Source organism: Ictidomys tridecemlineatus, chromosome Y (assembly GCF_052094955.1).
Source record: "Ictidomys tridecemlineatus isolate mIctTri1 chromosome Y, mIctTri1.hap1, whole genome shotgun sequence".
Lineage (NCBI taxonomy): Eukaryota > Metazoa > Chordata > Mammalia > Rodentia > Sciuridae > Ictidomys > Ictidomys tridecemlineatus.
This window is the reverse complement of record NC_135494.1, coordinates 20968042-20977887: the sequence shown is the minus strand read 5'-3', so window position 1 is coordinate 20977887 and position 9846 is coordinate 20968042. Positions and strand designations below refer to the sequence as shown.

Here is a 9846-nt window from a genome sequence, read left to right as displayed (position 1 = left end):
AGTGCAATACGTGTCCACAGTGTCGTGGGTCATGATGGACTATAAATAGAAGCAATGCCTGGATACTCCTGGGATCTCAGTAGGCTCAGCCTGTGTGCTGAGAATTGTTGTGACCTCCTAATTAATGGGCCCCCAGAATCCCAGAGAAAAGGTCAAATCCAGAGCCAGTTGAACTTCAGTGTCTCTGAGAGAACTTTTGGGGTGGGGGGCCTGGATACATTGATGTGATGACTCTGATGCAGAGTCACGTGCTTCGAATCCAGGTAGAGGTGCTCAGGAGCAGCCTGGGCTGGCACGTGGGTTCCCCACCTCCACACCTGTGGAACATCTTGGGGCTCTGAGAAGCACAGCAGCCTGACCACATGAGGGCATCTGCTGTCTCTGCATATAGTGAGCTGGGTTTTCGTCACATCTCTCAACAATTCCACATAACACCAGCTCTGAACCCAGAGTCCTGGGCACTTAGTTGAGGCTCCATCAGCTCCCACCTCTCTACCTGACAGAGCCCTCCTGGCTCCCTCTGCACTCATTACATTGAAGATGAAAACCTGGAGGGTGGGACTTCCAGTCATCCAGAAGTTCGCAAACACATTCCACTGTGGCATTTGTTCCTGGAACCCAAATGGTTGGGGGTCCACGAGCACCCTGGCATCCATGTGTGGGAACCATGGTAGTATAATCAAGAAACAGGAAGGAGAGGGGTTGGACTGATCAGTACAGATGGCAGCGCATAGTACAGAGTGGAATGGAGAGTTCTCACCCGGGGTGATTGTTGTGATGTGCACAAATGCTCTGCTGGTGCTGGGGTGCCCGCATGGTTTCTGGGGTCTTGAAAGGCTACAGATGCCCACAGAGTGTTCTCAGATGCACAGTGGGAGGCCCGTTGCAATATATACATGTGGAAGAAGTAGGAGACCCCCTTAGTGTGGAGGTGCCATCTAGAAGGCAGCCTCACTTCTCTGAAAAACTTGATTGGAAAAAAAGGGTCCGTACCTGTGCCCAAAGGGCCATATATGCTCCTGGAAGTTGGTGGTGGAAATAGTTCTCCATCCATTAATCACTCCCTCACTCACTAATGTCCTTGTGTCCTTGAGAAAGGCTCTCCCTTTCCTGGTTTTCCTGAATAGAAATCCTCTTGCCTCTTGGGTGAATAGGGTTATGGGTTGTGCAGAGGGTGGTGGTTTACTGAGCATCTTAGAGACTGTCCTTTATGGAGTCTAATGATCCCAACTGGGGAATGAGGCCAGGGTCCTAACTGTGGTTAGTGTGAGGACACCATGGGTTCAGAGAGGGAAAGAAGGACAAGGGAAACTCAGATGTCCCTTCATGGCCCCTGGAGTTAGAGGACTTACCCCTTTGCACCTGGGATCAGGAGACCTCATTTTTTCGAGGACACGCACACTCGGACGTTAATCTTGAGTGTGGGTTCCTTTCTGGGGTCCAGGGCTGTTGTTAGCCACCAGGAATGACAGTGCTCTCCATGCTGATTGGAGCCATTTTTGCCAGGAAAGAGAGCCCATGGTCACGCCTTGTGCAAAGCATCCCACGCCAGGGGCTCCCATCCCTACATTCCTGTCCTGAAAGGAAGCCACTCAGAGGCAAGGTGGGTCCAACCACCTCCCATGTGTTCACTCATCACTGTGTTCCAGCATCACCCCAGTTCACAGTCCTGAAGGGATTGGATGTGTCTCAGAATGTCACCCTCATGAGCTCTACCCTGCTACAGCTGCAGTTCTGCAGTGGGAGAAACTCAAAACCTCAAAACACATGCACATGAAAGAAAAGAGCAAGAGCCAGAGCCCAAACAGGTCAGGTGTGGCAAAGACAGCTGGAGTGCCTAGGTTGGGACTCAGAATTATGTCAGTGGGGTGGCATTGCTGCTGGCACCAGCATGATAACAGAGAGCCAGCCCTGCTCATTTTGGGGAGCAGTGTGTTGGCGAAGGCAGCAGAAATTGAGAGGCAGGATTGAGTTTGGCCCTAGGAGGAGGTTGGGTAAAAGGCCAGTGTGAGTTGGAGGGCTTGGGCAGATAGAGAGGTCAGGGTACACCCCAAAGCCTGGAGACTGCACTTGATGTCCAGTGTTGTGAAACACCACCTCCCCTCTTACTCAAAACTGAGAGCAAGGGGCATTGATGAGTTCAGTTTTTGTGTGGCTGCATCCAAGGTGGCTTGGCTAGGCACCTCTGTTTCCTTGACTCAGGAGGCTGGGAGTAGTCCAGGCTCCACTGAGGCTCGGCTGGGAGGATCGGACTCTGAGTTTATGCCTGTGTTCCTGGTAGGATCCATGTTGGCTGAGCCTCAGTGTTTTTGTAATGAGAGGATGGGTGACCGTCATGTCTTTATCACAGGACACACTTGCTAAATGGATTTGTTTGCTCTGAGGAGGAAAGAGAGAGAGGGGAGTGGTGCTGGAGACAGGGATGCAGACAGGGGTCATGGACTTGGCATAACTCAGTCTTGGAGGTGATATCCCATCACCTGTACCCACTTCAATTCCCATGAATCCAGAGGCTGAGCCCCCTTGAGGTGAGGGGTGAACCGGTTCTGGGCAGCAGGATGATGTGGTAACTCGGAGTCTCTGTGAGACCCCAACACTAGACACACTTGGCCCTTTTGAAATCTTAGGAGAAGCCTTGGGAAGTTGTATGGCAGAGGGGAGCAGCCTCTGCATCTCAGTCCCCTCCAACTTGCCATGGTGTAGAGAGGGAACTGCAGCCACGATGGGACGGACATTGGCCACATTCCTGTGTGGGACACAGGCCTGATTGAGTTGGGGTGCATTCTTTGTCTCTGCCCTTCTTGTGATTGTCCCATCTCTACATTTGTGCTTTAGCCACCTGTGAGTCCCATCTCTGGTTTCAGAGAGAATAGAGGGTGTTATGGGCCAATAGACACAATAAACCCTAGAGATTAGATGCTACCCTACTTTCCAGAAAAGACTGGGCACAGCATGAGTTGCACATTAATGGGACCAGGGTCCAAAAGCTGCTGAGATGGAAGGACTAGTTGTGAATGCATTTTTGAAGGCTCCAAGCTGGAACTCTAGTGGCACCAAGCAGGGCAGATTTTGGTGGGGATGTTTGGGTAGTTGTTGGCGAACACCTGCGCACCTGAGATGGGTAGGCATGGAGGAGAAATCAGCAGCCCATAGTGCTTTGAAAGTGGTCTTATGTGAAAAGAGGCTCAGGTATGGACACAGGAAATGACATCATTGCCTTGACAATGGATCAAACAGAACATGGAACCCTGGTATCCAGGCACCCACTTCACTGACCAAGCCATCCGAGCTCATTTGGTTGGAGAAACTGGAGTGAGAAGGATGTTCTCCTGTGGTTGCAAACAATGCCGAGCCTCAGGCTCCCAGGAATCTCAGGGGGGCCAACTAGCCCTTTTGTGGATGCACTGGGTGAGGCTTCATCTTAGACGCCAGAGCCTCTGGCGATTGTCGCAGAGGAGCTCAAGAATAACAGTAAGTAGCACAGGGCAGGTGAGCCCAGCAGGCCCTCTAGTCTAATCCCTGATGAATGGCCCAGGACTCCTATTCTGACTCTGTATGTGTGTGTGTGTGTGTGTGTGTGTGTGTGTGTGTGTGTGTGTGTTTGTACTGATAGGAACTGTCCCATTGTGCTTTGACTCTAGTGTATTGGCACAAGTCATTTTTCTGTTTGTCACCATTTCCATTTTGAACCCACCATTCTTGGTCCCAACCCAGGGTGAAAATGATGAGAACACGGAGGAGCCCTTCAGGGTACAGAGCCTTGAACCTTATAGGCAGGACCAGCTTAGGAATGAGCTCCTGCCTGTCATTTGTGGGAGAAACCTACATTTCAGCAGCAACATGGGGTTAATCTCCTGGGATTTCATCCCCACCCAGCAGGTGCTGGATCTCTTGTTCCCAAGGTAAGCACCAGACCACCAAGCCCAAGTGTGTATCCCCCTCATGCCTGGGTTCTGGGGCTGCCATGTACCTCTCAGGGACCCAAAGGTTTGTGATACCTAATGAGATAGAGGACCACACTCATAGTGGAATGTCAGCCCCGAATGGGACGAGTCCTGGAGGTGCCTGCCACAGCCTTGCAAGGGGAGTGAACTTCCCCTCTCAGGCAGAGAAACCATTCTGACTCCAGCTGATCCACAGAGGTCCGTGGAGCAGTCCCCACACACTGGGCACCACAGCTCAATGGTGTGCACTGAGCTCATTCCCAGGTGGACTCAGCAAGGCCAGGTGGTCTTTCTGGTGTGATGTTGGCTTTGTGAAGAACGTAGATCTGTGCCAGAGGCGTCTCAAAACTCGGGCCTTGGAAAAGCACTTTTGGGTTAATAAAGACATGTTAGTTTCCATAGTGGGACAGAGCATCCTAGCTGGGACATAGCTGGACAGGGGCTTTGGACATGGCAGCTCCCACACCCAGAGATATGTGGGAATCAGCAGTTTGGGCTCATTCACTGATGAACATGGAGAAAGCACCCACTGTGTGAAGACACGTTTCCAGTCACGTGTTTCATAATTCAGTGAAAAATGGGGTGCAAATGACTGCCATTGTGTCCCTTTTCATGGGGGTCAGCCTCAAACCGCAGGTGCCATGAGTACATATCCTACATGTGACTGCATCCCTGACTCCATGGGGCATAACTGCACGTTGTCCTCTTCAGTGACAATGGTGGACCCTTGGACCAACTTCAACATGGAATGGGCTTGGGGTCAAGAGGGTGGGCTCCTGTTTCTAGAGTAGGGACCTGCAAGGTGATTTGACTTGGGAAGGCTGAGGAAAGACTGCTCTCCCCAATTCAGTTTTCTGCCTGCAGTGTAAGGTGTGGGGCTTCAACAGTAGGAGGGGTAAGGCAGGGAGTTGTAGGTAGTCATGGTCCTCTGGGGAAGGCCCTGGGATAATGGATCCCCTACTCTACACCTCCCTGTCCTCCGTCAGGGCCACAGAGATGTGGTCTGCACTCATGGGAAAAGAGAGGTCCACCGCTACTCAGGGGGACTCAGTGAGAGCTCACAGAGAATGAGGTAGCATTGCAGCCCTCGCCAGGGGAGGAGGTGTCTCTTGAGCCCTGAGAAGAGTGGGCAGGAGGACAGACACTCCTGGAAGGTGCATTCCAGGTTGGAGAGCAGGTAGCCAAGAGGAAGAAGAGTGTTGGGCCTGCCCAGAGGAGGGGAGAGCTGGTCATACCATGAATCTAACGCTCCTTCGTTGAAGGTTCTTTGCCTAGTGACCTGTCCTGTCCCTGCCTGTACAGCCACTGTGTCTTTCCTGAGGTGGACTGGTGTGTTCAGAACCAGGGACGGTTCAGGAGGGTAGGGTCAGAGGTTTGCTCTGGAGGCCATGGTGAAGGCAAGGCCAGGGTTTTGCTGACTCCACACCTGCCTCCCCACAGTGCCTCACCTTCCTTCCTGGGGACCTGGGTGAACTTCCACACCGAGGCTTCCCATCAGCCTCCAGGCTCTCTGAGTCTGCAGCAGCTGCTGCCATATGTGTGGCTCCTCCTGAGTGGCTTTAACTTGGAGCACCAAGCACACCACCTGCTGGCCCCTACTGAAGATGGCATATCAAGCCAGGCAGAGCCTGAGAGCCAGGCGGACTGTGGTGAGTACCTAAGGGTATATGAGGAAAGGTCCGACTGTTGTTCCACTGCAGGGAGTCTGTATGCCTGGTGTTGGGTTGGAAATTAGGATAAGCCTTTGTCCATTCAGGAAGTGACCCCAGTCTGCAAAGAGGTCCTGTGTGGGCTAAGGTTCTGAGTTCTTCCTGGCAGCAGGGGTATTGTCTGTCTGTGTGAAGGTCAGGGCAAGGCAGTCATGTTGGCATCTTTTCTCCTCTAGCTACAAGCTCAGTTCCTGTCATGGCTCCTAAGCCAACCCCAGAGCCAGAGCTTTCTCCCAGGGAAGGGGCAGAGCCGGAGTCCAGGACATCAGGGGTCTCCACTCAGTACTCCCCACGGCCCAAATATACCAATCCGATGAGAGGCAGGTGCGTCATTCGCATCTACCTGGAAAATGAAAGGACAACACAGTATAGGAGCATCCTGGTGAGTCTTCGAGCAGGGGAGTCTCCTGGGAGCCCACAGTGGGGAAGACCGAGTCCATAGCAAACACTTTGGACTAGGCCTGTCTTCTTGAACTGGAGCTTCTGGAAGGTCAGGAAGGAGAGCAGAAAGTGAGGAAGAGAGAGGCGGGAGAGCAGCAACATGCCAGGTCTGGGTGCGAGTGGGCCTGTGTGTTTGGGGGTGTGCAGGTCAGAAGTGCAGGAGTGAGTGCTGGGTTCAGAGGAGGTCAGAGAAATATCAAGGGTACAGGCCATCCTCTACTGACCTTGGTATTGAGGAGGAGTATATTGAACCGTGGTATTGAGGAGGAGTATATTGAAGCAGAGGAGTTGGCAGTCATTTTCTTGTGTGTGGGAGGGGATATGTTGCTGGTTGAAGGGAAGGGAGCCATTGTAGAATGATTAGGGTGGGTAGGTGTGGGTCACAGACAACTGGGGGCCTTGGAGGGGCCCATTAGTGTCCTAGTTTGCATGTATGTGAATAGAGATTTAGCGGGTCTCTCTGCAGGATCTTCCTGGGTGTGGAGTATCCATCATGAGACTCTGGTGACCACCTCCAGGGGAGCCATGTTGAACCACTGCACCTGCTGGGTCCAAAACTCCTGACACCCCAGCAAGCACTGAAACTCTCGAGCCCAGCAGCTTCCATGCCTATCATTAAAGAGTCCGTGTGTGTGTTGTGCCTGGGTGTCAAGACCAAAGCACCTAGGTTTTGTGCCTTGTCCACACAAAAATGCAGCTGCATCCCAGACCAGAGCAGGGATATGGAAGTCCACTGGACCATTCCTCCCATCTGTGGGGACTAGAGTGTGCCTTTTGGTCCTTATTCCCTTGTCCCTGTAGGGCATAGCAGGTTGAAGCAAACTCTTGTACCAAGATTGGACTAGAGGCTCATAGGAAGACCCCACATGATCACATGAAGGCCTCAGGTAGCAGGGTATCAAGATGGTGCCCTTGTGTTGAGAGCTCTCTTGTCTCTGATTGTCCTCGAGCACTGTCCTCTGGGTAGCTACTCCCAAATTCCCTCTCTGATGAGCTTTCTTCAACCCTGCTCAGGTGACCTCCCAGGACAGGACTCCAGTCATAATCCGCAAGGCCTTAGATGTACACTTGCTCCAGCAGAAGGATCCAAAAAACTATGAGCTTCTGCATATTGTCGAGAACCATCAGAGTAAGTGGAACCATCAGAGGGTAGGGAGCAGTGAGTCACAGTGGGCTCACGATAACTGGGAGACAAAACACAGTGTGCGTTGGCCCAATGCTCAGGAAGAGTATGGTGGGACTTGTGCACAAAACAAAGTGTAATGATGGGGCATAAATCTGCAGGTTTTTCATGTTCCCCAGGGGCTGTGGACCTGCCTATCGTGTTCTTTCCTTGGCCTGAGGAGGCATTGCAAAGCTATTATCCACAAAGGGCCAAGAAGAGAGGCTTCTTTGTCTTGTGTCAAAGAAGACAGACAACCACAGGGTGCCTACTTTGGCAGCCTTTCCTGACCTAGATGAGTACATGAGAAAAGCAGTTCAATGAAGAATCATTTCTGGCTTCCAATCTTTTTATTCATTGCAAACTGAGTCCACTTAGGACCAGAGGCCATTTCTAGAGAGAAGTGTGTAGTAGAATAGAACCCTTCACAGCTTGTAGACTGTTCTTGGAGAGAGAGAGGGAGGGAGGGAGGGAGGGAGGGAGAGAGAGAGAGAGAGAGAGAGAGAGAGAGAGAGAGAGAGAGAGAGAGAGAGAGAAAGGAGAAGGAGGAGGAGGAGGAGGAGGAGGAGGAGAAGGAGAAGGAGGAGTAGAAAAATGAAAATAAGTTGAAGGAGAAGACCATGAATAAGAAGTTCAAGATGACTATAAGAAGAAGCATGAGGAGAAGATGAAGAAGAACAAGAACAAGAAGGAGAAACACAAGGTGAACAAGAAGTATAACAATACATTGATTAAAAATGTGAATGAGAATTATACTCATGAGCAGGAAATGCAGTAGTGGGGAATTCAAGAGAAATATATTGCTCTGGATGGCACAGCCCTGCTGTGGACATCCTCCACCCATGCTCAACACACCTCCAAACCATACCCCTCCAATTAGTGTAGCCCTGTATGAGTGTATGAATCCACTGGCAAGGTGGAGGCACCCACCATCAAATGCTTATCCCCAAACCCACCTGTGATCATTGCTGCAGTGGGGAGAAAACCTTCAACACATGAGTCTTTGGTGACCAATCCAGATACAAAGTCTAGCTGTTTCTCTTTGTTGGGTCCAACGTGAACTAAGAGAGTCTGGGGTACAAGGGGCTATTTCCTTGAAAGGTGTTCCTGTACTGGACCTCCTGTGCATAGAGGGTCCTCAGGGAGGAATCAGTGGGGAGTCTTTGGTGGAACAGTAGCTGGATTCGGGGGCTCTCAGGTCTGTGTGTGAGACCTGAGCTGGCAGAGGCTCTCAGTTGTGGGGGATGTTGGGTAGTGTATTTTTTGAGTGTCACCTACCACGCCTCTGCCCCTGCCTCTCCAGAGCTGAGGGTCCCTGCTGATGCGAAAGTATATTTCAGCCTGATTGGAGGAGTGCATTATAACTTTCTTCTTCGGGAAACAGATGCCAGCAAGTCGTTGAAGGTCAAGCCAAAGGAGGTAAACAGTCACCTTCTTCACTCTTTACTCCTGGTGCCACTCCACATCCTCCAAGGGGACAAGAACCTCAGGTTCTGGATGGATGTTGTAGAATGCCCACAGAGCCAACTGCCAGGCTGTGTGGGGTGCAGGTGCTGGGCTTTGCTGATGTTGGCATCCCCCACAGTTCTTGGAGCCTTCTGTGGCAGTGGCATCCAGGACCCCAGCAGCTGTGAGCAGCAGCTCTGCAGTGGCTGCAGGATCATTGCCCCAGGCCACCCAAAGCAATGAGTACTGCATGAGAAAAGTCACCAGTAGCAGCTCCTCACTGCTTCACTCCAGCGAGCAGGTGGAAGACAACCGCTTTATTTATGTCCTCCTAGAGGGACAGAGCGAGAGAGAGTCAAAGTGCATCCTGGTAAGCCCGACAGTAGGGCTGCCTCCTGGGTGTCCACACAGTGGAAGGCAGGAGACACAGCCAACCCCGGGGCTGTGGTGGGAAATAAAGAAGAGAGAGGTCCATCTTAAGGGCTTGACCTGAGGAGGGAGAGCATCAGCATGCCCAGCTCCAGTGGTGAGTGGGTGTTGTAGTGTGGGTTTTGCAGGCCAGAAGTGCAGACGGAAGTTCTGTGGACAGATGAAGTCAGAGATATGTCCAGGGTGCAGGCTGCAGTGCCTAGAACTTGGTATTCTCAATGAGTGAGGTTGGAGCAGAGGAGGTGGCAGTGACTTGTCACATGTGTAGGAGGGGATGTGTTCCTTGTAGCAGGGAAGAGAACCTCCTTAGCATGACTAGGTGTGGGAATTTGGGGTCGGGATCACCTGGGGGGTCATGCCAAAGCTTCGGAATGTTAGCCTTTGCATGTATGTAAATGCGGAGCTAAAGGGGTTCTTGGCAGAATTTCTATGGATGTGCAGTAGACACGCTAATGCTGCAGGTGTCCAGCTTCAGAGAAGACACGTTCAGTGACTGCCAGTGCTGAGTCAAGTACATCATTACAACCAGACCCCCACTGAGCTTCCAGAGGCCAGGGCCTCTCAAGGCTATCATGAAGCACTCAAGTACACACTCTTGTATCTGAGTCTGTTTTGTGTAGTGGCAGTCAGGACCAAAATTTTCAGTGCGTCTGCCTCTTCCACGCACAAAGGCAGCCTGCACCCCAGAGCACACTTGGTGCACAGATCCCTGGCC

The 9846-nt window shown here is 51.8% G+C and overlaps 1 protein-coding gene across 2 annotated transcripts; it reads left to right on the top strand.

The window, feature by feature from the left end:
* Positions 1–2222: 2222 nt before the first annotated feature.
* On the top strand, positions 2223–8823 carry LOC144372097 (uncharacterized). Of its 2 annotated transcripts, XM_078035518.1 has the most exons (4): positions 2223–3471; positions 3715–3902; positions 5385–5593; positions 5830–6916. In XM_078035518.1, the coding sequence occupies exons 1-4, from the start codon at positions 3241–3243 to the stop codon at positions 6093–6095; spliced, it is 894 nt and encodes a 297-aa protein (XP_077891644.1). In that variant the 5' UTR covers positions 2223–3240; the 3' UTR covers positions 6096–6916. The 2 variants fall into 2 exon arrangements, 1 of the variants encoding a protein (XP_077891644.1); XR_013432150.1 differs by lacking the exons at positions 2223–3471; positions 3715–3902 and adding an exon at positions 8560–8823 and having other exon boundaries at positions 3928–5593; positions 5830–7223.
* The last annotated feature ends 1023 nt before the right edge of the window (positions 8824–9846 follow it).

Bases quoted from the DNA above. Each gene is read 5' to 3' on its own strand.
- LOC144372097 (XM_078035518.1), top strand. From the start codon at position 3,241: ATGGAACCCTGGTATCCAGGCACCCACTTCACTGACCAAGCCATCCGA. The intron at 3,903-5,384 runs GTAAGCACCAGA...GCCTCCCCACAG, and splicing joins CTGGATCTCTTGTTCCCAAG to TGCCTCACCTTCCTTCCTGG. The intron at 5,594-5,829 runs GTGAGTACCTAA...TTTCTCCTCTAG, and splicing joins TGAGAGCCAGGCGGACTGTG to CTACAAGCTCAGTTCCTGTC.